This window comes from Electrophorus electricus, chromosome 11, assembly GCF_041902795.1.
Source record: "Electrophorus electricus isolate QZ-2024a chromosome 11, ASM4190279v1, whole genome shotgun sequence".
NCBI classification, from domain to species: domain Eukaryota; kingdom Metazoa; phylum Chordata; class Actinopteri; order Gymnotiformes; family Gymnotidae; genus Electrophorus; species Electrophorus electricus.
The window spans coordinates 27079874-27107500 of NC_137507.1; the positions used below are offsets into that span (position 1 = coordinate 27079874).

Genomic DNA, 27627 nt, shown 5'->3' on the forward strand with positions numbered 1-27627 from the left:
TCCATATGAAGATCAAACTGACACTCCGAAAAAATTCAACGCGAGCTCATTTCGCAGTATTGTCTATCGAGGCTCATATCGTATTTACGGCCTGCCGGGACTCGAGTTTGAGTGACAGCCAGCAGAGATGCGATAGACTGTCGAGTTTATCAATAGTGTAGAAGTAGCTGTGATGGATGAAATGGGCTATCGATTACTAAAGAGGGCATTAAATCGGCTACAGCGGACAAGGATGGGATGGAAGGAGCGATAAGGAGAGGGATGCATAGAGAGATCGGATAATTTAATATGTGGTGTGTTCAAGATAGGCAATTCACATTTTCTCTTATGAGTAGGCTGAACATGTAACCTGTAGCCACAATCAACATAGTTTATTAGCTATTTGAAGAAAACGAAACTCTCATGTGACAGACTTCGTCTATTAACCAAATCCATTAACTAGTATACTAAAAACAAATTTGCGTATTTGTATAAAATGTAGCCATCACGACTAAATACTTCTGAGATGAAATTACTGCGGCTCACTGAGGTTGCCGTTTCCCGACTATAGGCCTACTACAAACCCCGAGGATCGGCCATGAGCCTCGCGAAAGCAGATACGCTTGGATGCCGCGAGTAAAAGCAGGCTTATTGATGGAGCAATTTGCCATGAGATTGTACTGGAGTCTCAAGGGGGCCGTACATATTAATTACTCTCTATTCATCTTAGCCACCGCGGCCCGAACGCGCACTGCAGCTCAGCGCATGCATCAGAATGCTGTCAGGGCCGCTAATGCTTGTAATTGACCGGCTGATAAGTGGCTAGTGAGCTCGCCGTCTTTGCTTTCATCGGACAAACAGCCGTCAAGATTCGCCCGCTGGACCTAATACCCTCGCCTCTCCACCGAGAGTTAACCATCCGGCAAGGTCAAGGAAACGCTGGCTCAATTCCACAACGCGCATATCAAAGGGCGCTTTAACGGGAAGAGTTCTATTGAAGTAGAGCCACAGCTGACTGCATCGGATCACGTTACTTTAGGACTGATGTTCCGTTCTAATGAGCTAAGCATAAAGGGATTCTAGACGCCTTATACAACTTTATGATGAACTCGGTCATAGCCTAAGTTAAACTCACACTTAAATTGATAAAAAAGAATAATCTGAATAATTGGAATAATAACATACGAACAAAGTCATATTTGGAGAGAAGCTGGCAAGGGCCCTATTGACTGCAATGGGTTTTAATTTGCTCTTGCTACAGAACAACATATTGGAGCTGCTGAATTCTCAATCACTTCTATGAACATGAGCAACAAACAACTGCATAAAATCCACACAGAGTGAGTCATACAGTAGTGTGATTTTTTGCTTGTTAGACAATATACTCTTATTATGTCCACATTTTCTGACCTATGGGTTGTCATTGGGCTTTAAATATTGCCATAACCATTAAAAATGTTCCTTATTCTCAATAATATATTTTATGGAAAATCTCCCTTATTACATCTTTAGAAAACACAACAGCACCTGCATCGTCTGTGGCATTTAAAGAAATGAGCCTTGGGGAAGCCACTTCTTACAAGTCTTACCACAGTACCACCGAAAGGGGCCTCACTGGCAGATTCACTGCATGGTATCACATCACTGCAGTACATGACAGAGCAGTACTACAGAGGACTGTGGCAATGGCCGAGAGCACTACGGGACGTGACACAACTTCAGTCAGTGAGATCCACACCGACCACTACTGCAATAAACCCCAATCCTTTATTTAATATTGCAACCACCTGAGCCAGACTGCTTTCCTCTCTTTGCTCTAGGAAGCCATATTGCACTTTTAGGGCACCAAATACCAAATTAGCCTCTCTCCCACTGCTGTATGCATCCTAACGAGCTCACCACATTGGCATGGTCTTTCTTCACACACTAGACACAAGTGAATATGAAATTAGGTTGATCTTTATCACCTTGGTAGTTCTTTGCCCTGATCATAATGAGCATAATTCATTAGTATTATATGATTTAAAAGAAAAAAATCTTGTGTAATATTTTATTAAAATGTAATATTTCTTACCTGCCTCTACAAATTATTTTTCTTTTAGATGCATCAACAAGGTTGAACAGGAAGGGCAAAATAAAATTAGCCAATAATATCATGTCATGTTTCCACAAAACCCAATAGTCAAACTCCAGTCCCATCAAGCCTAGTTTAGAGGTGTTTCGTCTAGTGAAAAGGTCAATGCAAAAAAGAAATCCAATGTATATGAACATATGGAAGTAAACTAATCTACAGTCCAACATTTAATGGCATATGCATGCAATATACCACCCGCTTTTGTACGTTATCAGGAAATATTGCCAACATACTTGTCATCTGGTTATTTGGTTCCAAAATGCATGTGTTTGAGGGCATACGTCTGGACATCAGTGCTGCACCTATGCTGAATAAATGAGGGTTGAAACAAAAAGACAGCAAGTGTTCCAGGCCAAGAGATGTGAACAGGAAAAGGGCAGAATGGCAGACCGATAAGGGGAGAGAAAGAGGGAGCGAGAAACAGAAGAGAAACAGATACAGAAAGAGAGAGAACCTGACCAAATACAGACTCAATAACCTCTCTTAACAAGAGAGGAAAGAATGTGTGAACAGTGTGAGACAGGAAACAGAGAGAGAGGCGCACTTCCTACTAAAATGCGCCTGATACGAAAATATCAGGAATAAATATTTTAGTCAATTTCAGAAATGTTACATGATTTCAGAACGTTAGGATGATAATGCTAAAATGGCAATTGTATTGGGAGAGGGTGAATCAGCATCTACTGCAGCCAGGTATGTGTAAGAGGACAGTTAGTGAGCACATCTCAATACCACACACACACGCACACACATGCACACATACTTGATCATTCTTCAGTGAAATAATTTTTTTTATTATCAGTGAATAGATATATTTGATTAGGAGCAGTTTCTCTTCTTGATTGTTATACATGCCATAGGTATAACTTATTGTTTTATTTGTATGGTTGCAGTGTTTGGACAATACAAATTTAAACTTGTCATGTCAAAGCATATCTTAAACTAAAGCAAATCTTGAAATGAGAGAAAAACAGAAAGAATTAGAGAGAGAGATTAGGGGTAAACAGTGTGAGAGACAGTAAGAGAGCAAAAGAGATAGAGAAAAAGACAGAGAAACAATGTGTGTGTATGAGAGAGAGAGAGAGAGAGAGAGAGAGAGAGAGAGAGAGAGAGAGAAAGAGAGAGAGAGAGAGCGAGAGAGAGAGAGAGAGAGAGAGAGAGAGAGAGAGAGAGAGAGAGGTGGCTGAAGCACTCTTCACTATACTGGTCTGAACACTGGGGTTTCAGCACACAAATTGCCTGGAGCTTATTCACAAACAGCAACCTCTTCTGAGGCTCCACCCACACCTGCCCAAATGTGCAGAGAGAGAAACTGGTGGACTGGCATCCTTTCAAGGGCAGGTGTCTGGGTTTCATTAACAAATATCAAAACCATACAGCTGTAATCTAAAGCCATACTCTATAAGAGTTCTCCATTCTATAAGAGTCCACAGCTGCTGCCAACGTACAGATATTACCACTACTCTGCTATCCTGGGTCAGATGCCATTAAAGCATTCATACTTGAGAAATAAGACCATCTTGGAGAACAGATTCTACCCATTAAAGATTATCTAAGCAGTCTGTGATGGTTGTCAGTGATGGTTTTATTTTTGACAAGACACACTCTACAGATGCCTTGGGCTTGATCAAAGCTTAAAGACTTCACCAGAAAATGTTGCATCACTCCATCAAACAGTCACAAAGAGAAGGAGGCACTTTTGGTGGCCCCAGCTGTGTGTCTTCCTGTTCTGTGATGATTTGGTGATTGAGCTGAGAATTCTGATGTGATCTCGGCTTCGCCAGCTGATGTGTTATGCTGATGGGTTTTGGCACAACTTGCTCATAATGGCATCGGCGCACCCTGCTGGTTAGAAGCGCTGCTTGCTGATGTTGTATTTGGCAGCGCGAGGGCTAATCTACTGGCCTGTGCCTTATCCTCGGTGTGACTACAGCTGCAATTTATAACCATCCAGAGATGAGCCGAGCGCAGAGAACCAGGCTGAACATGGAAGTTCCGCCATTCGTGGTGTGCCTGGGTCTGCTACTGAGGGGCTGTCATTTTCAAACCAGTCACGTTGCCTTCTTACACACACACACACACACACACACACACACACACACACACACACACACACATACAGAGGCACACAGACATGTACACTGCCCACAGAGTGAGCTGAGAATTCTTTCAGCCACTGCTGGAAACTTTCATAAATGCACAACAGTTTCATGTGTCTACCTCTTTCCCAGCTTGTCCTAATTCAGTGCTCATGCTTCTTTGCTGTTTTCAGAATTTAATTTTAGCTTGGGCTACACATAGCTCATTGCTCAAGTTATATTTGTCCTCCATATCCAGAACTGGGATTGACTTTAGAACCCTTTAAGAGGTAATGTTATTCTGTTTCAGAACAGTGATACAACTATAAATTCTGTGTAGGTAAATGAAACTCAAACTGGTAATTTTGGTGTCAAGTGGTTCTATGTGTAAAAAACTCAAATACACACAGTCTGTCTGGTCTTAATACATGTCCTCTATACCCCATTCATGTTTAACAGTCCTCCACATTAATATATGGAAACACAACACGAAACCACACCCTCTTCAGTCCACCTTAGGAACAACCAGACCTGACCACATCTACTATTACAAACAAACAGATTCACTGAATCAGTCTGTTCCTGTTGCTCTATTCCATGCACCTCCCATACCAAACTATTCTTTATTGTGATTCTATTTCTCTCTCAATTGTTTCTCAATCATGCACGCACACACACACACAAACACACACACACACACACACACGCGCGCGCACACACGCACACACGCGCACACACACACGCGCACACGCGCACACACGCGCACACACACACGCACACTCACACACACACACACACACTCACACACACACGCGCACACACGCAGACACACACGCACACACACGCGCACACACACACTCACACACACACACACACACACACACGCGCACACACACACACACACGCACACACACACGCACACACACACGCACACACACACACACACACACACACACACACACACTCCAACTAGAACAAGAGTCATGTTCCTCATCACCTCAAAGCAGACAGAAGAGACTAACACACTCACACACACACACACACACACACTCACACACGCGCGCACACACATACACACACACACACTCACACACACGCGCACACACACACACACACACGCACACACACACACACACACACACACACTCACACGCACGCACACACACACACACACACACACTCACACACACACACACACACGCACACACACACGCGCACACACACGCGCACACGCACGCGCACACGCACACGCACACGCACACACACACGCACGCACGCACGCACGCACACACGCACACACACACACACACACACACACACACACACACACTCCAACTAGAACAAGAGTCATGTTCCTCATCACCTCAAAGCAGACAGAAGAGACTAAGAGAGTGTCAAAAAACATCTTCTGGCTTAAAGCCAAATCCCCCACTTCCTCCCGGCACCAGAATGACTGATACATGTAGTTGGATTTCATAAAGACAAACTGATTCCTATCTCCCTCCTGCCTCTCAGTCCCTCTTCTGACACATTACACTGCTTCCCAAACTTCATTTTCACATTTTTTCCCCCCCCCCCATCATGTCTTGTAGAGCTCCAGTGAGGTTTCTCTGACACTGAATTCAGACCCCAATCTTTCTCACTACATGATGAAAGCACATCTCTATTTAAAAATAATTGGAGGTCAAAAAAGTTCACTTTTCTCCTCTGAGGACTGAGAATGAACCAGCTTTAACAGACCAACAGATTTTAATGTAGATGTTAAACTACAACAGGCCTATCCTAATGAAGGACCCCAGGGAAAAATAGTTCTCTTCCTCCTGTCAGGTCCCTTGTTACCTCATTAAATTCTTGTTCCACTAGAATCAAACTTGTAGATTTGAGGAGGCCTTTGTTTTGTATTAAGCCACCTGTTTCATACAGAGGTCCTTCACCAGCTGTGCAAGCAAAGTGTATATACCTATATACAATTCTACTATATACAAAGTGTATTATTGTATATACAAAGTGTATATACCTATATACAATTCTACTATATACAAAGTGTATTATTGTATATACAAAGTGTATATACCTATATACAATTCTACTATATACAAAGTGTATTATTGTATATACAAAGTGTATATACCTATATACAATTCTACTATATACAAAGTGTATTATTGTATATACAAAGTGTATATACCTATATACAATTCTACTATATACAAAGTGTATTATTGTATATACCTATATACAATTCTACTATATACAAAGTGTATTATTGTATATACAAAGTGTATATACCTATATACAATTCGACTATATACAAAGTGTATTATTCTATATACAAAGTGTATATAACTATATACAATTCTACTATATACAAAGTGTATATACCTATATACAATTCTACTATAGTTTTGGCTTACCACCTCACTCACCACCTCACTCAAAAATATATAAAGTATATCTTGAAAATCATCAGTGAAGCTAACATTCCTCTTAATACCTGAACAAAAGTATATTCAACTTCTGCTTTTTTTTTACCCATGTCATTTCAGCTTCTTAAGTGAACTTATCACACCCCACTGGTGGATCATTTCTGCCTCCCTTAGTTATTTATAGTCATATTCCTTTTTCTTATTTTTTGAAAGGCACTTTTTTGCAGTGTGTATGACTGTCTAGCTCACCTGCAGTGCCAATACACACACACACACACACACACACACACACACACACACACACGTTTGCATACCATCCAAACTTAGAAAGACCTTTGCCAGGTAAGGTTGCCATGGTTACATCTATGTCCTGTATAGCCCGAGTTTGGAACACCTCTATGAAAATTTAAACATAAAAGTTTTGAGAGTTGCTTCTTTCTTTTTTGGGTAAGCACACACAATGGAAGCGAAGATACATGTAGACAGCATCCATCTCGAAGCTTGTCTTTCCCCCCCATCTGTAGGGTTAAAGAATATATTTTCAGAACTGAAATCTCACTCTGCAGGCTGTCCATCTGAACATCTGAACCACACACACACAGAGCACTGTGGACTGAAAAATCTCAGAGGGTGTTGTAATACAAAGAAGGTGTAGTCGTCTGCTGATTTTGGCCTGTGCTGTGTCATGACTCCCCCTGATTGTGGCCTGTGCTGTGTCATGACTCCCCAATTTTGGCCTGTGCTGTGTCATGACTCCCCCGATTGTGGCCTGTGCTGTGTCATGACTCCCCCTGATTGTGGCCTGTGCTGTGTCATGACTCCCCAATTTTGGCCTGTGCTGTGTCATGACTCCCCGATTGTGGCCTGTGCTGTGTCATGACTCCCCAATTTTGGCCTGTGCTGTGTCATGACTCCCCCTGATTGTGGCCTGTCTGCTTCATCTTCACTCCCCCTGGATAAGGAAACAGAAGGCATGACCTGTCTAGCCTTAGAACTGGGTCATTAACAGTCTCAAGGACAATTGTGCAGTGATTATACTGAACTAGGGAGATCTGGGCAACATAAAAGTGAATATTTTTAACTTAATTTTTTAACTTAATTTTGCTATCAGTGATGCTCCTGTATGTCAGACCACATTACAGAAACCAATGGCAAAAAAAGCTTAATGCTTAAACCACAAGCTTTGGAATGTTGGTTTTCATTGTAATACAACTAAAACTGCTTCTATTAAACTGAACATTATGTTAAACCTGTCGGCTGTAGCACAGCCTTAGGGGCTCCAAAAATACACCGAACCTCCCTGCTTTTAATTCTGTCATGTACCATTCAGCACAGTCCTGTTCACGGGAGGGTCAGCTACTGCAACACCCAGAGCAGGCCACCAGAGCAGTTCACCCTCGCACCGAGACCCTCTGTTGAACCTCTCCCTCATTTTATTCTAGCAGTTGCCGACAGCGCTGCACGTACACTTGTGAGGTTTCCCAAGACACTGCAGAGACTGTTTGCACACGGTGGCCTCTCATGTTTAGAACGTGGATGTCTGATAAGCTTCCTTTCATTGCCGTGTGTGTGAAAGAGAGACGCAGTCATCGTCTTGTGCTTGGACTCGAACTGGGTTGTGTCCAGAAATATGAGCAAGGATCTATTGTGAACTGACATATGTCTATCAAAAATATTTATTTTGTTCACCAAAGATCAGACATGGAGTAAGCAGGAATACCATCAGAACACTGATCAGTGTGTATGTGCTGGGATCCCAGTGATTAAAACTGTTCACTATAAAACAGTTTGGGTCAAATAACCGAAATAAACAACCCTGTGGCACAGGATAGTACCAGCAATGGCCAACTTGTGTTGTTAGGCAGGGTAGGAGCAGAATGCGGGCCCACAGACTAGAAATGTGTATAACAAATAAGAATTAAATAAGTAGTAGCACTGCAGAAATAAACAAATATCTCAGTGACTGCTGAAATGCAGCAGTGATTCAAGACACTCAGAAACTGAATTGGGTAGCAGAATTGATTCCATGACTCCAGTTGATTCCATCAGAGTACCAGAAAATAAATAAAATACTGGGTGTAGCGGATTACATGCTGACGAATAGTGAGTGAGTGAGTGTGTGTGTGTGTGTGAACACTTGTGATACAGAAGGTATATGTGGGAGAGGCTGAACATGAACCGAATATTAGCTTTTTCTGGAAGTAAGGCTGCAGGTTATTCACCCTCATCTACACACATTTACAACACACATGCAGCTCTCGCACAACCGCCGTTACCGCTGTCTGCACTTCAATGCAAATACGCACACACGTCGGATGTGCTTATTGCCAACATGGCGCTGCACTGGCCTACCATCTTTCATTCAGCTAAACTACATGATCATAATGAACTGAACTAGTGCACACTTGTTCGCCAGAGACAACCGAGAGTGATTCACAAACTGGTAATTACCGGCTTTAGTTGTCGATACAGCACCAGCTACTTCTTAGGGCAATAGAAAGCCAACGATAAGCCATAGCGTTTCTATGCAAACATTTCTCGACAGCTTGTTTGCAGTGGTACCCTAGCTAGACCTCACCACCGAACCTTCTGAAGCCAGAAACAACGAATTGCCTGGCCCTCGGAAAGGTCTCCTTCCCCAAAGCACTCCTCATCCTTGCACCCTATGTGACAAACAAAACGGAGCCTCATTTCTCGTACCGGCTAAATAGAAGAGGGACACTACCAAGCACAAAAGTGCCGCCGCTGCGTCTGTGGTGCAGTCTATGTAGAGCACGGGGATGCCCGAGGCTACATTAGCCCTGTTTCTAAACCGACGCCCATCTCTCGAGTGCATAAACTAAAACTCGCCATCAAGCTTGGACAAGATTCAGGTCACCCGCTGCCCCGGCATCACTAGAGGAGCGCACACTGCCCTCTATTGTACCCTTTGGCCTGGCTCAGAGGGGAAGTAATCAAGCAACGTCATCAGAGGAACCTATTGGCCACTAGGCGGTCCTGTTTATAAGTCGTGTCAGTTTCCATGTTCCATACACTCGTTAGGTTGGCATATATGGACATACGGACTACTGCACTGTGGAATATTTAAGATGTGTTCGTGATCTGTGACGTGGAAGCATGCACAAAATTAAAAGCAAAACAACAAACACAGGCGAAGTGACGTCACAAGGTCAGACTTCACCGCCAGTACAGGGACAAGAAAAAAAGGGGTAAATGGAAAGATTCACATTGGTGTAATGTCCAAAAAAGAAGAAGAAGAAGAAGAATAAAACGAAAGAGAGGGGAAAAAACAACCAGGCGTCTTCTCCACACGGCTCATTTTATGAGAGTAGACAGCTGAACGCACTCAAACCTACCAGTTAACACTACCTTCACCCTACCAGCCATCTAGTATCAGTGAAATCATGCGTGAAGAGCAGACTGCTTTCTAGCCTTCAGATTTGGGTCATGATGCAAGAATTGTCATAGTCTCGCTGCCTTAGTTTCAGCAGCAATTGTCTTGGTAAAGTAAACGTTATATTAAGATCGTGACCGAGAGCAATGTGACATCGCTTTACTGCCTAAACTGTTTTCTTCCAAAGATATCTGCTACAATTAAATCACATTTAACAGCACTCTGTGTAATATTCTAATACTGAGTATTTACAAAATGTTTATCTCTACTGACTATCACTAACACAGATCTGTGCCACGACCACCTGCAATTTAAAAATTGTAGGATAATTGTGCCCTCTAGTGGATTTTTGTAGAACTCTGCTGGAGAGGTAAGACGCTGGTCACATTAGGCATTCTGAATTACTCACCAAGAAGAGTAACTAAATGTTTATTAACTCATATTATTAAAGTTATATTTGGACCCGTGGCGTGAAATGTAATCACTGGAATATTCCACTGGAGATCAACTGCATCTCTTTAAAAGTGCCTCATTTTAAGAGAACGGACGTGAAAAAGCAAAAATACAACTTACTATAGAAATGTAATTGCACCTTGCATGCATTGGTTCTGTTTGTTATGAGCATTTGTAGTATAAACAGTCAGACATGCTTTATCAACTTTTAAACAAATGTTTACAATAATATTATAGAGTATTAGGCATCAGATGCCGCTTGAACATTTCCAGGACTGTATGACTGTATGACTGAATGATTGCTGATGCGTATGTGTATGTGTGTATTCAGGAATGTCCGACGCTGACATCGGGAGTTACTATGGTTTTCAGCAGAGTTTTGCCGGGCATTATCAAGCAGCCTTCTGCAGTAGACTGACCCTCCAGGATTTCGGCTTCTTCATGCCACACCACCTGCTATCGGCCGTCAGGCGACACAAAGGGGGCGCGTGCGCGTGCGCGTGCGCGTGTAAACTTGCATGGCACGTTCCACTCAGCGTTGGAATCCTCACGGCAGCTGCGCCTCCTGGGTGACCCACTCCTCATGTCTGTCCAGGTGAGGCTCAGTATGGGGACGGTCAAGGTAACGATATGGGCCGGATATGGGGACTGGGTCGTCATCCGTCTCACTTTCGCGTCTATAGGGGATTCTCCTGCTCCGACTTTAGCGGGGTTTATAGAGGCTACGGTTCTATTTGGGGACGGGGGCATTCACGGCCGCATCGCAAAACGTAACGCCTACTGACCAAGTCCAGCTTTGACATGGTAACCTAGCTAACGTTAAATCAACAAGCAAGTCACTTTCAAAGTATTTTCATTGTAAATGTATTTGTATGGAATACTTTTTGTTATAAAAGGTCAGAGATGCTTGCTTTAAACTAATGGTTTACAGAAGAATACAGCTAGTCTAGTATTGTGCAATTGCTTGAATTTTCTATAACTGTATATGACTGCTCATTGCATGAAGAAAACTTTAGGAGACCTCTCTATAGGCCTATCTATCTCTGTATGTGAGACTTTGAGACGGTCTAATAGCATCTGTTGAGTTAAATGTTCTTCAGCAGACTCTAGAAAAGTGGATAAACAACAAAAACCTAGACACCTGTGGTCTTTATGTGTAAGGAACCGCTACAGGAAAGAAAATCACACATAAAAACGTTCTCGCCATCATAACCGATGATGACGAAGTTATCATGGATTTTTATGAGCCCAACAATAAGAAAAACCCCTTAACCTGGCATAGGGAGCATGGACGAGAGCACGTTCGAGACGTTTGAGAAAGAACTCGGGAAACTGTTACGGGACGTTTCTGCAGAAAAATCCCTCATACAAACTCATCAGCTAGGTACACACACACTTAGCATCTAAACCAAGAAGAAGCGAAGTTAACGTAGTCTTAATAATTTTGATATTCTATCCAAGTTTAAAGTAGGAAAGTGGAGGCGTGGTCCCTTAAAAAAAAACAAATCTCAGATATATGCTCGAGGTCTAAGGGAGGGCTGATATTTAAGGGCCTAAAAGCACCTGTGTGTCTAATTATGTTTACCCGACCGGCTCTGACTGACATTGCCCCGTACTAAACATAGTCACCAGGCAATAGTAACATGATACGAGCTGACGAACACTGAACAAACTCCCCTCCCTTGCTGCTTCTTGGTTTTACTTATGAACATGTACACAACCACTTATTCTCACAATGAGGTCTAACTATTATCTTCTTCTTTTTTTAAAGAGATGCACGCCCAAAGAAGGATGAGAGAGGCGAGTGGGGTCAGGGACTGGGGTTCACACTGAGCAAGAGGATTATGGTCCTCAGGGTGCAATATACCCTGTTTTCCTGAAACACAGCATTCATTCTAAACACTTAGGCACCTTTGAACTTGAAATTCTGACACATACCACTGTAATTAAAACACAGTTTATTCCATAAGTATATACAGAATGCAACAGCAATGGATTCCATCAGTATTGTTTTGAATCCATAAAATGGTCTGCTTCACAGGAACCTCCAATCGTTCAGCAAATCCCAAACTCTGTACCACACGAGACCTTGCCCACAAGAGGCAGTAAGTCTTCCCACTCCACTTCACCCAATTACGCTAACATTGCTAATTATGCACAAAATACAGTAGAGGTTACTCATAATTATGAATTGAGATTCTTAATTATATTGAAATGAGATCTGCCAACAGGCCCTCATTACTTTTTATTAACCATTAGCATTTTAGCAAACTCTTCATATTGTACCAGACTGTATCCGTTGTATCAGTCCATAATCTCAATCAATCTTTGCCAAGCCATTAAATGCTATTGTTTCAAGATTATTTATAAATGCCTTTTACTTAGTGTTTAGGACTACTCTCATTTGTCACCACCCAATCACAGTGTCATTGCGCAAGGCCTTGTCCAATCAGAACCTGGCCCAGATCGAGACCCCATGGGAGGGTGTGACGCTTAACCGCTGTCTTCTCGTGGCCATCACCATACTCATCCTCACTTCTGGTTGCCAAAGATTGCACGGTCAGCACTTTTGCTTCCAACCCTGCTGCCACAGTGTGTCTTCCCTGTATGTTCCACTTAACTTGAACGGAACACACTTCTGGGTTCAATATCAATGCACTGGTAGCAATAGGGTTTTCTCCCATCCTTCAGACTTTGTACGAGGACGTAGGGATGGAGCTGGCATAGAACCTACAAGTACTGCACTCTGTACCAGACAGGCTGAGTTGAGGAGGGGTCGGCTAGCATCAACTCAGGTAATGAGACAATCAACGTGACTTTTCTCAAGCCCTTCACCATGTCTGCTAACTTTTACACAAAGCTGAATTAACCCACACAAAGAGTGTGTGTCAGAGTATGCCCTCTATATGAATACCAAAAAACATACAAGGGCTGCTTTTAAAGCCTAAATTATGATGAATCTTGGACTAAACTGAACAGACAATTCAGACAATGTAGGGATTTCCCATTAAAAGCCTATTATGTTTTTAGAAGCACATTGTTTGTACTTATACTTATTGGACATATATATATATATATATATATATATATATATATATATATATATATATATATATATAGACACACACACACACACACACACACTGTCTGGCCAAAAAAAAAGGTCACAAATTCTAATATTTCGTTGGACCACCTTTAGCTTTGATTACAACATGCAATCGCTGTGGAATTGTGTCCACAAGCTTCTGCAATGTCACAACATTTATTTCTGTCCAGAGTTGCATTAATTTTTCCCCAAGATCTTGTATTGATAATGGGAGATTTGGACCACTGCACAAAGTCTTCTCCAGCACATCCCAAAGATTCTCAGTGGGGTTCAGGTCTGGACTCTGGTGGCTAATCCATGTGTGAAAATGATGTCTCATGCTCCCCGACCCACTCTTTCACAATTTGAGCCCAATGAATCCTGGCATTGTCATCTTGGAATATGCCCGTGCCATCGGGGAAGAAAAAATCCATTGATGGAATAACCTGGTCGTTCAGTATATTCAGGTAGTCAGCTGACCTCATTCTTTGGGCACATAACATTGCTGAACCTAGACCTGACCAACTGCAGAAACTCCAGATCATAGCACTGCCCCCACAGGCTTGTACGGTAGGCACTAGGCATGATGGGTGCATCACTTCAGCTGCCTCTCTTCTTACCTTGATGCGCCCATCACTCTGGAACAGGGTAAATCTGGACTCATCAGACCACATGACCTTCTTCTATTGCTCCAGAGTCCAATCTTTATGCTCCCTAGCAAATTAAAGCCGTTTTTGCTGGTTAATGTCACTGACGAGTGGTTTTCTTAAGGCTATCTGTTTAATCCCAATCCCTTGAGTTCTCTTTGCATTGTGCATGTGTAAATGCTCTTACTTTCACTATTAAACATATCCCTGTGTTCTACTGTTGTTTTTCTACAATTTGATTTCACCACGTTTAAGTGATCGCTGATAATCATTCAAGAATTTTTTCCGATCACATTCCTTCCTCGACGATGATGTTTCCTTCCACTTTTTAATAATGCGTTGGACAGTTCTTAACCTGATTTTAGTAGTTCCAGCAATCTCCTTAGATGTTTTCTCTGCTTGATGCATGCCAATAATTAGACCCTTCTGAAACAGATTAATATCTTTTCCATGACCACAGGATGTGTTTTGACATGGTTGTTTAACAAATGAGAAGCTACTCACTGCATCAGTTAGGGTTAAAAAACTTGTTGCCAGCTGAAACATAATCATCCATGTAGTAATTATACAATGGGAGGCTCTTACCTATTTGCTTAGTTAAATCCAGGTGGTGACTTTTTATTTTGGCCAGGCAGTGTGTGTGTGTGTGTGTGTATATATATATATATATATATATATATATATATATATATATATATATATATATATATAAAATGTATATTTGTCAGGCTCTCTCTACCCTCTGATCACAGGACCACTGCTGAATAGATATACTTTGGGTGGTGTTCCATTGTCAATACAGCATTAACACCAACATAGTAGTGGAATGGATGTGTGTATTGCTCGAGCAGCAGTTTATTAGGCACATTACTGTAATCACTGGTAGTTAACCAAACAAGTAACTGGTTGACCTGGACTCTGAGGTCTGTGAATGGAATCTCTATGAATGACCTTTCGATGGGAAAATCTAGAGTGGGATTTGATTTTGAAGCTCAGAGTTGAGCTATAGGATGGCTAACAAAAATATACATGAAAACAAAGTGAGGTATAGGCTCAATAATTGTGCAAGGTGATCCTATGAGGTGCATGGATCTAAAGACACACAATTGCTGTGGTGATCATGTTCTTTGTCCTTACCTCAAGCCCGAAACCTCTCTGTGGGAAACATTTTTCTGGTGGGTGGCCGATGACGATCACGATGACGATAAAGAGAGAAGGCGAGGCAAGTTAAGGAAGGTGATTCGAGAGAGAGCTTCCGGATGCCTCCGAGACAAGCCCAGAACAGTGATGAAGCAGAGAAAGGACAGTTTTAAAGCACACAGAGGGAAGATGAGAATGCACAAAGAGGAGAGTCCTGAGAGAGTGAAGGATCGAAGAGAGAAAGACAAGAGACCAAAACAGAAACATGTGGAGGAAGAGCAAGACGAAATACAAAAGAAGACTACAAAGGAAAGCAAGACAGATGCTACTAAGAACCATTGAATTAGTACAAGTGAAAATGTTGCTGCATGTTAGCTGATAGATGGCAGTAAAGAAAGTGTTGTGTATCATACAAACCATAGTAATTAGTAGGAACATCAGAAGCCCCTCAGATACTGCAGCAGGTGTTTCTGAAGTAACTATGATTAACACCTTGAGCTAGTCTACAAAAAGGGATCTTGTTAATGGTAATTGTCCACTAGGAGATAGTTATTGGATGGTGTGGTTCTAAAAAAATGTGAAAAATGATGTATGACAATCAAAGCAGTTTGTACTTGCCATAATAAATTAAATCTGTTCATTGACATGAGAATATTGTTTGACAAAGCCCTTACAGAAAATATTTATGCCACAACTAAATAAGATTCAAGTTTTACCTGTTATCACCAGATCAATTTTATACATTTGGTATTAGTTGTTGAATGTTACATTTGATGTATTACCCATATTTACACCTTTCATAAGACTATATCAATACCAGAATCTAATATCTGTTTTGACAAACATTTTTAAATCCTGAACTGCTTTTGTTTATAGCTTGATAAAAGAACATAATTAGAATTACCTTTTTAACTGAGAATTCTCAAACATTTTCCTTAATCAAATCTCTATTTACTGGTCTTGTAGCCTTGATGAAACCAGCACTCTGAAATTTCTCACAATGGCAGCATATTGCAATTATCAAAGTTATTTCTATGATGGGTCAATATGATTAAGCACATCTGTCTTTTGTAACTTTCAGTATTAACAGGGTTACAACTGAATCTTGTGTGTTCAACTTCAATGTTCACACAAGGAAGAGGAACAAAGGAGCAACTGAGGATAATCTAGGCTTGTGCTTGAGTCCTTAATCTACACTGGCTCAAGCCAAGTGTTCAAAAATAGTCCATGACCAAAATCTCCAATCCCAAACAATACTGTAAAATAACTCAGAACAGCTGCATCCCAAAACAGATGGCAACTGCAAGATGCACTAGCCGAAACATCTTAAAATCATGAATTTGCTTCTTATATTTTATTCATGAAAGAACACAAGTTGGTGACTCAGGGTCAGCTGACTTTGATGGCGTTACAAGTGAGATCTATTGATTTTTTTAAAAAAGGGAAGGAAAAAAAAAAAAACTATTTTAAACTGTTCAGTAGATTCTAGACTCACAGATCAAAAAGCTAGTTTCAGGCTCCAGTTATGGTAGCACCAGTCTGCGTCAGACCATGGCTGCTCTAAACTTGACCCTGTATTAGCTGGATAAAAACCATACCATACCACACCACATGTTTAAATTCACTGATTTACAAGGGTCTTCGAACTCTTTCAAGAGGGCTGTGGTACTGGGTAAAACGAAGCAATACGGTTTTAAAACATTACAAAAACATCCATAATAACCTGATGTACATGAACCTCTTCTTCGTGTATTTACAAAAATTAGACTGGTATAGAAAATTGTATTCAGACCAACTGCTGAACAAAATCAATCAAATCCACTGTAAATACAAATTTCCAATGTCACACACTCAGTTGGTTGGTGGAGGAGGGATCCCTCCTGGTCCATCAGACGGCAGTGGTGGTCGCAGGTGTGGAGGCAGCGCACCAGGAGGAGGCATGCCAGGGGTGTGGGGCATTTGTGGAGGAGCAGGGGCACTGGGTGGCGGGGGCGGCATACCCGGCATGCCCCCGGGAGGTGGAGGAGGTACTGCCTCGCTGGGCGGGTGAGGCCCAAGGCCAGTCATGAGGGGAGGCGGGCGCTTCACACCTGCAGGGGGCACTTGGCTGGGTTGGGAAACAATCTTCTCCATCTTGAAGTGGAACTGCAGGAAAAACTAAAATGGGAAGCAGAATCGGTTTATATATGAGGAGTTGTAAATTGGAACAAGTGAAACTGGTCTCTGCAAATAAAAACAGTAAGGAAGTAGCCAATGTAATCTCCAGACAGAAATTAAGTTCTACTGTAAAACTTCCTTGTAACAAGGTTGCTAAAAATGCTACACATTACATTTCACTGAAATTCTCCTTACTTGCTTCGTTTCCTTGTTCCAATGCGTCCAGAAACGGCTTTCTGATTTGTCTATCTCTCTGCTTGGAACCTGAGTGTGTATAAACAATAGCTGTTTATTTCCTGATGCATAAGATAGAAAGCATTCTGATGCCAACTCACTTAAAGTATGATCAACTATGACTCTTGTAAAAGTCAATAGATCCAAACAGCAATCTCACAAATGTATAGCAAAATATTTTTAAACACAAGTCTTCCTAAGGAAATTTGTGACTCACTAATGTCAGATATACATCGTACACACTGCAAAAATGATGGGAAAAATTTAAACTAGTGTCTAAGAGAAATACCTTAAATGCAATGGTCTCATAGGGCTCAGCGGCCAAGAGCAGATACTGCCAGCGCCGGTCGGGAGGCTCGATTCGCTGCTCGTATGCAGACATGAACCGATGCCGGGGCCCTATGCCCTCTGCAATCTCAGGATAATCAATCTGACACACACACACGTTTCAGACTCTCACCAGTTTCCAACAAGTATACTTTGTTTCTAGCTTTATCTGAGGAACTATTTAGGTTAAATTAATATTCTAGTGCTGGTTCTTTTTTGTAGTTGTTTGACAATTCAAACGTTTCTCTATAAAGAATGGCAAACCACTGGCTCAACACACTTAGTGTCTACATGCAGTTTTAGCAGATGAGCACCTGCCACTAGGTTCCTATTATGTTTTAAAGTCCAGCAACAAGTCAAAATTATTGTCTCTGGTAATCACTATAGACTTAGTATAGATGCAGTAGCTAATGAGTCAACTGAAGAACACTGGAATATCCCTTTATTGCAGACTAAGTACACATGATGTTACCTGAAAAAGCAGACTCTGTTGGCCAGTTTCAGGATCTCTCTGCTTTGTTACTGTCAATAAATGAAGGAATAAGTGTATAAAGGCAAATTAAAATAAGGCAAAAATAAAGGCAATGAAGACAAAGCAAATCACATTCTACACTGAAACAATCACAGCATACTGGGCATGTACCTTTGTAACCTGGTCTCCCAATCTTAACAAACTTCTTCACCTCTACCTTTACTTTCTCGGGGGCTGGTTGGGCAGGGGCCTCTTTGGCTTCTTTAGCTGCTCTTCTTGCTCTGATGGCAGAGAAGTCAAAAAGACACGAAATTGAGGTCTCAGAAGCCAGACATTCTGAGATGATATTAATACATGCAACTTGTACTTACAAATTAGTCTGGTGTTTCTTTCCCTGTGTGTGAGCAAGGTAACTCCCCTGTGAAAGAAACAATTTTGTGAACATGGCTAAATGAACAATTATAGTTGTGAAGCTGATAAACTGAAGAATTCAGTCAATACTGGTTCCAAGTTTGCTGGCTCACCTCATTATTATGAAGTGTGAGACACAGTTTGCATTCATATGAACCCAAATGATTTTTCATAAAGTATGGATCCTTATTGATGTCTATAGTTTCCAGAGCGAGTTGCCGCAAGCGCTCCCGGCGGTCTCGGTTGCTCTCCGAGGCCGAAGCAACCCCACCACTGCCGGTCTTGCCACCGGCTCTGTGTTGGAAATCCATCTTTACAGACCAGTGGACTCAGAACCTGAGCCTGGATGCCTGAATGCTGAACTGACCTAAATAGTAGAAAAAAATAAGTCAGGACATAAAAGTACTGTAAGAAAAACGACCAGTTACAGAGTAGCTAACACGCACTTAAAGCGATTTGCCAGTGTCTATTCAGCTAACATTAGCGTGAGCTAACTAATTATACAACTAGCGAGTTAGCTAAGCATCCCTATTCAAACTAAACAATGAGTTGTTTAACGTTACATATTTAGCTAGGGATGTATTTAACTTAATCTGCACATCTTAAACAACAAATACAATATTCCCAAAAAGCGCACAAGAACATAAGGTATATTAGGGAAACAATATCGAAAAATATATATATATATATTTTTTTTTAGCTAGCTAGCTAGCTACCTCGACGTCTCGCTCACGCTTACCGCCGTAATTTCCGCAATGCGCAAGCGCTAAAAAGTACTCTTCCCCTTCCTGTTATTTTGACACACAAAACTTTATTAACAGCATATTAAATAATTTTAGCATATCTCTATAAACGCACTAGTACCAATTTTTATTTTTTCACCAGTTATTTTACCGCATGCCGACAAAATGTAAAACGTTTATGTTTTTTGTCTGCTGGCTTTTATTTTGAAAAGACCTCTTTCCGGGGATTCCAACTTGTCTACAGCTATTTTGCCTCCAGAGACTGTATATACAGTATACGGTTCCCTCATCATATTCTGATTGGAGAGATCACTAATGGTGAAGTTTGGCAGTAGATAATCGGCGTGTCTCTCAACTAGCATGGAAACAGGACTAAAGAGTAAAAGCAAGATCTTCAAAATGTGCTAGCTGTCGTTATAGCGACAGGTGTGATACATTTCCGATTAAAAATTATGAATTGGTTTGGTCAGCTAAGGTTCTCCACCGAACGCGATTCTCGTCCACAATAACTAGCCAACTAGCTAACCCATCACACCGCTGCTATATCCATAATGGTAAAGTTATTAAACATCTAACTAGCGAACTCTCATCCTGTCAGAAGTTACAATTTGATCGTAAACCAGGTGTCGAAATGCGGTTTAATGAAAAAGAGCTCGTCTTCCTGAGTCGCCAGCCCTCCGAGAGGGCGGCGGAGCTGGGAATGAAAGGACCCAAGAAAGGCGACGGTAAGTTAAGGCGTTCGCCGAGATGTTATTCAAATGAAACCGTTCAGAAACCCGTATTTATCGTCGATCGTGTACACATTTGTTTCCGGAACATATAAATCTAACTCCAAATCTACCAAAGTAAAACACGATGTCTTTCATCTCTCTTTCTTCTAACAGTTATGAAGAGGCGGCTGGTGAAGCTTATAGTGAATTTCTTGTTTTACTTTCGTACAGACGAAGAGGAGGTGGGAGTTTGCGTTTCACGTTGAACATAAGTATGGAAACGTTAGCTATTTAGAAGTATGTAAGATAACGCTGAACGGTTTATGTGCTTACAGCCAATTGGGGCTTTGCTTCTGGAGCAGTGCCGAGTTGAAAGAGAAGATGATCTGAATTTCTCCATTGGTGAGTGGCAGTTAGCATCCTCTCATAGGAACACCAGGAGGTGATTTCATAACAAAGCCTGCAGTACAAATGTGTTTAAATAGAATTTGGTGTGGCACAGACTGCTGGTTTGTCTTCAAGTATGTAACGAGGCATTTGGCTATTCCTGCACTTCCTGTTTTACCCTAAGCAAACATGGCATTTTCACACATGGTGCATAAGGCAAAAATAATTATGCAAAATAGTTCTGTGTATGCTCTTACAGTTTGTTATTTTCTGCTGTCAGTCTTTCTAGATGAGGCTGAGAGAAAGTATGTGTTTGAATGTGACTCTAAGGAACAATGCCTTGAATGGATTGAAGCCATTATCAAAGCCAGGTCTATAACATTTCATTTTAATTATTGCATGCAATGTCTCTTCATGCCCACATTTGTAACACGCCATTTTCAATGTCCTTTTTTTGTCACAGCTATGAGTTCATGCGAAAGAACCTTGTCTTCTATCGTTCTGAGATCCAGCGACTGACTGGAAAAGTAAGGATAGTATTTCTTAACCACTAGAGATTAAACTATTCCTGGAAGTTCACTATAATACATAACTGTACCCCACCTTTTTAGCTTTTCAACATAGGTCTGTTAACTACCCCTATGTTAAGATCTTTGATTGGTTGTGTTTGGTGTTGCCTTCGTGGTAGGACCCACTGGAGCAATATGGGATTTCAGACGAGACCCGCTTTCAGGCCAGTAGTGGACTCCCACCCCTGCCCCCTCCCCCCACCTAACCCAGTTCAATCCCCAATGCCTGTGAAGTGTGTCCAAACAACTGCTGTAAATCTTGGTCCTATCTAGACCCTTTTTTTTTTCAAATGCAATTGTCACTTTTTCATTTAGTTGTCTAAAAAGCAAGAAGGCTGTCATTGTATATTACTTTTTTTGATTATTGTGCAGTTGTATGTTTGGCAGTTGGGTTTTATTGTACAAAATGACACTGTTATAAAAATCAGCTGAGAATGAGCCAGTAGCAATGCATTTAATATAAAACTATCTTCTTTCTTACCTTGTGTTTTAGGCTGTCACCCTCATGACTATTGTGATTTTTTTTTTTTTGATTTTTTTTTTGTCAGCCATAACACTTCAGTGAGAAATAACAAGTTAAATTTTATCACTGTTTTGTAAATGTACAGCTAAGGCAAACTGGTTGTCATGTGGTTAGTGTGCTGTTTGGGGTTATACTTCTAAGATACTGAGACACTTGTAGACACCAGTACTTGTGATTCACACCTGGGTTTGCATGGCACTATGAATACTGCAGTCTTATTTACAGTTAGATTGTTAGTTTAGATACTGTTTTTTAGCCAGACTATTGTTGTACCACTAGGCCTGTGCATGTTGGTGTGCTAGTCTAAACCAAATGCCTATCAGCGCTCACCCAATTTTACACAATTGTTTTTTTCTTTATCCTTCAATTTTCAGCAGTCAGTTTGGAATGTGTCTTCTCGGGGTGTTTTAAAGTGCAGGCTGTTAATCTAGGTACTTCAAGAACAACATCTTAGGGTTTGTTTCTGTAACACACTAAGTAATTGGCCACAATAATCATTATCATAGTCTTTTAAAACCACAAGCACCTGTAGAGTGTCTCTGAAGTTCACCGACCCAACCTGGAGCTCAGAGCCTATCCTATGTGAAATCTGTAGCCTTTTTCAGGGTCACTTGGTTGTATAAGAGCAATATCACATTGAAATGCAAATACCCACAGAGGCATTTAAAGGACTGCAGGGTTGTTTATGCCGTGTTTCACCAGTCATGTGCATCCAAGTGCTTCTAAACCTTCAGAGAATGGTTTAAATAAAGGGGATGGTAAAAATAATATAAATGCATTTCAGAAATAAAGTAAAATAACATTCATATAGGCTGCTTTACATACATTTGGTTACTATAGGAGGCATTTCTAGGAGTGGAATTAATCAGAACTGCTCTTTAGTAAGAGTGCTGTGTACATGCCTATGTGCTCCTTGGGGAGATATTTTGAAGGGTTCTGTAATGTAAGTCTATTAGCAAAATTAAATCTGACCAATGAAGCTGATGGTTTTCGTTATGGGGACTGACCTATAGTAGTCAGCCCCTTCTTGCCTATGGTAATATCTATATCCACGTGTATGCTGCGTTAGCCAGTTAACTTCAAATGGTGACTACAAATGAGACAGAGATTGTGGTGTACCTAATTCAAAACCTTTTTTCAAGGCTACCCTTAAATGAAAATCTCAGAATAATTATAAGTATGGTAGAATCGTCTTTGTGTGTATCATTTTACAATCCGAAATGCGCAGTTTTATGTTTTTTAAATAAAGTCATTTTCGAATGTTAATTGTGATGTTACTGTTAAGCTTCTACAGATGGTTAGTTGACTGACACTTAGTACTTCTTAAAAAGGAAATTTGCTCTGCGGTCTCCATACAAAATGTTCAGTCTGCTGTACTATGCAGGGCCTTGTTTGGTTTGTTTTTGTAGGCTTGACTTGTTTTCTAGTTTACATGAAGTAGTATTAGTGTTTTCTCCTCTTACATAGGCATGCCCCTTTCACACATTGGGCCAAGTCTGGCCTTGTTGTTTGAACATGTCAGTGGTTCCTGTTTTAGTCGCTGACAGAAATTCAAGTAAGGTTGTAAAGATTGGTCCACTTACCACATTGGCTGGTTTCATGAATGCGTTTCTTTTACACATTCTAAACTGAAGTATTAGTATACTCAAAATTAAGAAAATTATGATGTGGGAAACAAAGTACTGTAGAGTGTGCAGACATGACAAAGAACAAGCAGAATGGATAGGACCAACAGGTCCACGACTGTACCAGAACAAAGTCCAGATGGATGCTGGAAGGGATTGTTTTTGATGACCTACTCTGCAGAAGTGGCCGCCTGCGAAGATGACACGGTAACAAACACCCTACTGAATTATTGATATGCGGATACTTGTTAGGTTTCATAATGAGTGGCCCAGAGGGCAGAGAGCCGCGGTGTCTCGTGCGGTGCCATGTGTCCAGCAAGCCCTTATGTGTGCTCACACTGAAACCTGTGTACTCTCTTCCTCATTTCCTTTTGTGTTTTGATGCATTTGCTCGCTCCCGTCACCCTGACCTGCTGACGTTAATGAGTACCCTAGACAACAGGGGCCAGAAACAATAGGCTACTGTCTGCAACATCAATGTGTGAAGATATCCTTTGATGTTTATAGTTGAAACCTTTGCTAAAAAAAAAATGGGAAGCCTACCTTCTGCAGTGTTTTGTCTTTATAAAGTGAAAATTAAGCACTGTATGTTCAAAATGATGATTTCCTGTTAGGTATAATGCAGGACTCAAGGTAGAGCTGTTAACGCAGGGCTGATAACCTTAGCAACACATTAACCACTGCCTAAAGCCACAGCCCAAAATAGACCAAGCTAGAGCAGAACTCTGGCTCATTCCATTCTAGACAATATTAGTTCAGTATTTATGGATCTAGATCAAGCTACTAAAATTGTGTCCATTTAAATTGCTTTGTAAACAATAGATTTGGTTATTTTGGAGTCTACTATAAGATAGCTAGGCTGAATGTATCAGCAAGCTTTTATTTATTTTAATGTAGTGACTATTGCATATGTTTTGGTTAAATGTGAGTAATGCTGAAGTAAAAGGAAATCAGAGAAACTAAATATCCAAATATTAAAACATGGTCTACTGAAGCTACAATGAATGTGAACTATCTTAGGGATCAGCTGTAAGTACGGAAGAAAGAACTTCAGCCTTTCTGTGGCATTAAAATTTCCACACTAAATTAACCAAATAATCATAACTGGTTGCATAAGTAGGCACAATTCCATGAGTTTTCTGATTCCTTAGTAATTTTCAAAATTCATTCTCATCGCATATGTAAGCACTTCTGGATTCATATTAGAGCATTCAGCATGTTATTTTTACCACAAGCAAATTATGGAAGCCCTGGAGGGTAATTTATTAAAAATTAAGTGTGCTCTGGAGTCAAAGTTCTTCCTAAAAAACAAACAAACAAAAAAACAACAAAAAAGATCGTTCTAGCTGCATTGAAAGGTAACACAAAAATTACCTTGGCTAACACTTAGCATGCTAACGATTAGCCATTAGCTCCTCTGTGAATTTTTTTTTCCTTCCCTTTACTGTTCCAGGACGATTCACGAAAACAGTTTAATTATAACAGCTATGCAAGAAGTCGTTAGCTTATTAAGTTTAGATTGATTGAAAGAACTTTGTTGCTCCCGATGAGCATTAATGGCAGGAGATATAATAACTATAATATTATAGTTATTATACTTGTATAATAACTATCCAAAGCAATCTGTTTGATTAGCTAGGTTCAGTAGTGCAAAAGCCTCCACAAATCATGAGTACTAGTGGTGGTTCCACATAGTTCAATTTTAACAACTTGCAAAGCACCATCACAGCTGTAGTGAAGCTACTCATTTATACCCCAATTTATTCAGATTTGATAGTGGAACACTACTTTAAGAATGTCTCGTGAACACTCAGTCTTTGTACTAGTTAAGAGTGTTTATGTAAAGATTAGTGTTTTGCTTATTATCTGATTTATTACACCTCTCTCACTCCAACACAGATATAACTACTCCCCCCAAGTGGATCAGTTCAGTCTAATGTTAATTCAACCCTGGTGGATCGAGGTCCTGCTCAACTGTTCCTGGACCAGTGCGACCACTGTCCAGCCATCGCCTGTGCCACTGACCCGCCTGCTGTGCCAGAACACACCATCTGTGAAAGCATAACCAGCACGGACTCTACTCCAGGATTTCCCAGTGCTGCTCCTGGCAACCCACAGCATTGCACATTTTGCATGACTTCCTTACCTCACAAACCTGATTCAAATCTCAGATCATTCACCAGATACATCACTACATAAACTGTGTGTGTGTGTGTCCAATCAAAGGAACCACTAAAATGTGCAGTCGTGTGGGTCACCAGGATCAAGACTGGAAAACCCTGCATTCTACACCTATCTGACAGACTATACTAGTTTATACTAATGTGTCACTGCAGTTGTGGATTTAATTTGTATTCTTATTCTTTAATTAACTTCTCATAGGCTTTTTACTTTAGGTTCAGGTTTTACCTGCTTAATCGGAATTCTTCTGTCTAATGTATAGGTAATTTCTATATTCACAACTCCTAATTCTGAGCTTTGTTGTTTGCTTCACTATCCAGTATCAACCAAAGGAGAATGGATTCTCCTTTTGACTTTGTGTTCCTCAGTGGTTCTTCCATGTGCTCTTAGGGAGTTTTTTCTTTTGAGTCTTGGTTTCTACAATGAAATTTTTAATTAAGGGAAATATGGACTATGTCATTTGCAGGATTTAATGATACTTCAGTTTCAACTTATTCAACTTGAATTAAACACCATTCAGTGTTTGGTGTTTCTTGCAATGAACAAACTTGTGAACCAGACATATTGCTCTCATCCATATTAAAAGGGGCTCTGATTAAGCAGCAATAGTCTAAATTGATACTGATTTTAAAGTAATGACAGATAATTAAGGTATAAACAGTTTTTTTTTTCATATAGGCCAGTTTCAAAGAGAAGACCCCACAAGAAACGTTACGTACATTACATTGCATCAGGTGTTATATGTGGCCAGCATATCCATTAACAATGCAAGAATCCAGTTCTTGAAGTAGGTGTAAAAATGGTTATTAAAACAATAATAAATTAACAACAAATCCGAAATCAGTTTTTCATTAGTTTTCTGTTTTCCTTTCCCCCTGTTCGTCCATTGAACTGTATCGCTCTCTCTGTCTATGCAGTTAGCCATTATGTGCTCATATGTGTATTCATGAATCGTTCTGCAAGAGTAAAGGGAAAAATCACAGAGGGGGTCATGGCTAACAGTTAGCATGAGAAATGTTAGCGAAGATTTTGTACTTTACCCTTCGGGGCAGCTAGGACATGCACCAAAAATAATTTGATGGAGAGAAATATTTTAAGTGAAATTTTTGACTCCAGAACCTTTTTTTTCGTTACCCTTTGGAGCAGCTAGAATAGGAAGAGAATAATTTGCGGGAAAATTGACTCGAGATTACGCACCTAAATTTCTTTACTTTTTTATCCATTAGGGCTTCCGTAGCAAATTGCTCTTCACCAAACAATAATTCGGTATACACGCATCGTCGGACCCATGGGTGTGTGGAGAATACACATCCACGGTACTTGCCGCCCGATGCTGTGTAAATGAAGCAAAAACAGCGGACCCGGCAATTGCTAGAAATTGCAGTTTTTTTCTCCTTGGAGTGTCAAAATCATCTCATGTGCCAAAGAATCATTTTAACAAGTATCACAACTCCAAACAGGTCATTTGTATAGTTTTAAAACACCTAGCGTCCAACCACTGCACAAAATTGAGAAAGGTATTGGGATTACCATGCAATGCTAAGAACCTTTTGTGTATTCACTCCGAAACATACACTATATGGCCAAAAGTATGTGGACACCTAACCATCGCAGCATGACCTTGTTGGACATTTCTACTGCTCCAGAAGCTAGTGAGTTTGCTTTTTACACAACTCCAGCCAATGCATATAAATACAGTACATAACATGCTATGAATCAGTCTATTATACAATAGAACCAGAACAGATTTTATAATATATTACAGATCTTTAATCCTTACATAGTATGGGAAATATATTACAGGCAGCTCTGTTTACGTACTAAGGCATCACAGTGACAATTTTACTGAATAAACAAATCAGCTGATCCAGAGTCATGACCTGTAGCCTAAAAGAACAAGAGACAGTGATTAAGAGAGTGGAATAAGGTGGGATATTTACATCATCACTGTT

General features: G+C 40.7%; 4 protein-coding genes across 6 annotated transcripts in view; 2 read left to right on the forward strand and 2 right to left on the reverse strand.

Annotated features, from left to right (window-relative positions):
* Positions 1–10965: 10965 nt before the first annotated feature.
* LOC113584690 (uncharacterized) lies at positions 10966–15980 on the forward strand. Of its 2 annotated transcripts, none has more exons than XM_027021763.3 (6): positions 10966–11059; positions 12236–12264; positions 12506–12569; positions 12889–13023; positions 13156–13259; positions 15340–15980. In XM_027021763.3, exons 2-6 carry the CDS (start codon positions 12238–12240, stop codon positions 15676–15678), a joined length of 669 nt encoding a protein of 222 aa, XP_026877564.2. In that variant the 5' UTR covers positions 10966–11059; positions 12236–12237; the 3' UTR covers positions 15679–15980. The 2 variants fall into 2 exon arrangements, with proteins under 2 accessions (XP_026877564.2, XP_081578613.1); XM_081722487.1 differs by lacking the exon at positions 10966–11059 and adding an exon at positions 11148–11268.
* Positions 15981–16662: 682 nt separating this feature from the next.
* Positions 16663–19701, reverse strand: sf3a2 (splicing factor 3a, subunit 2). Of its 2 annotated transcripts, none has more exons than XM_027021762.3 (8): positions 19677–19701; positions 19051–19304; positions 18898–18944; positions 18698–18807; positions 18527–18576; positions 18017–18157; positions 17689–17757; positions 16663–17493 (listed from the first exon to the last, which is right to left on the reverse strand). In XM_027021762.3, exons 2-8 carry the CDS (start codon positions 19246–19248, stop codon positions 17188–17190), a joined length of 921 nt encoding a protein of 306 aa, XP_026877563.1. In that variant the 5' UTR covers positions 19249–19304; positions 19677–19701; the 3' UTR covers positions 16663–17187. The 2 variants fall into 2 exon arrangements, with proteins under 2 accessions (XP_026877563.1, XP_026877561.1); XM_027021760.3 differs by having other exon boundaries at positions 19654–19701.
* Positions 19702–19844: 143 nt separating this feature from the next.
* On the forward strand, positions 19845–23135 carry plekhj1 (pleckstrin homology domain containing, family J member 1). The gene is made up of 6 exons (XM_027021765.3): positions 19845–20405; positions 20565–20632; positions 20726–20792; positions 21058–21148; positions 21241–21304; positions 21466–23135. The coding sequence occupies exons 1-6, from the start codon at positions 20312–20314 to the stop codon at positions 21550–21552; spliced, it is 471 nt and encodes a 156-aa protein (XP_026877566.1). The 5' UTR covers positions 19845–20311; the 3' UTR covers positions 21553–23135.
* Positions 23136–27409: 4274 nt separating this feature from the next.
* Positions 27410–27627, reverse strand: part of tpgs1 (tubulin polyglutamylase complex subunit 1) — a 1848-nt gene continuing 1630 nt past the window's right edge. The window contains exon 2 of the mRNA XM_027021767.2: positions 27410–27627. This exon is cut by the window's right edge and continues 732 nt beyond it. The gene's annotated coding sequence lies outside the window, so the exon portion shown is untranslated.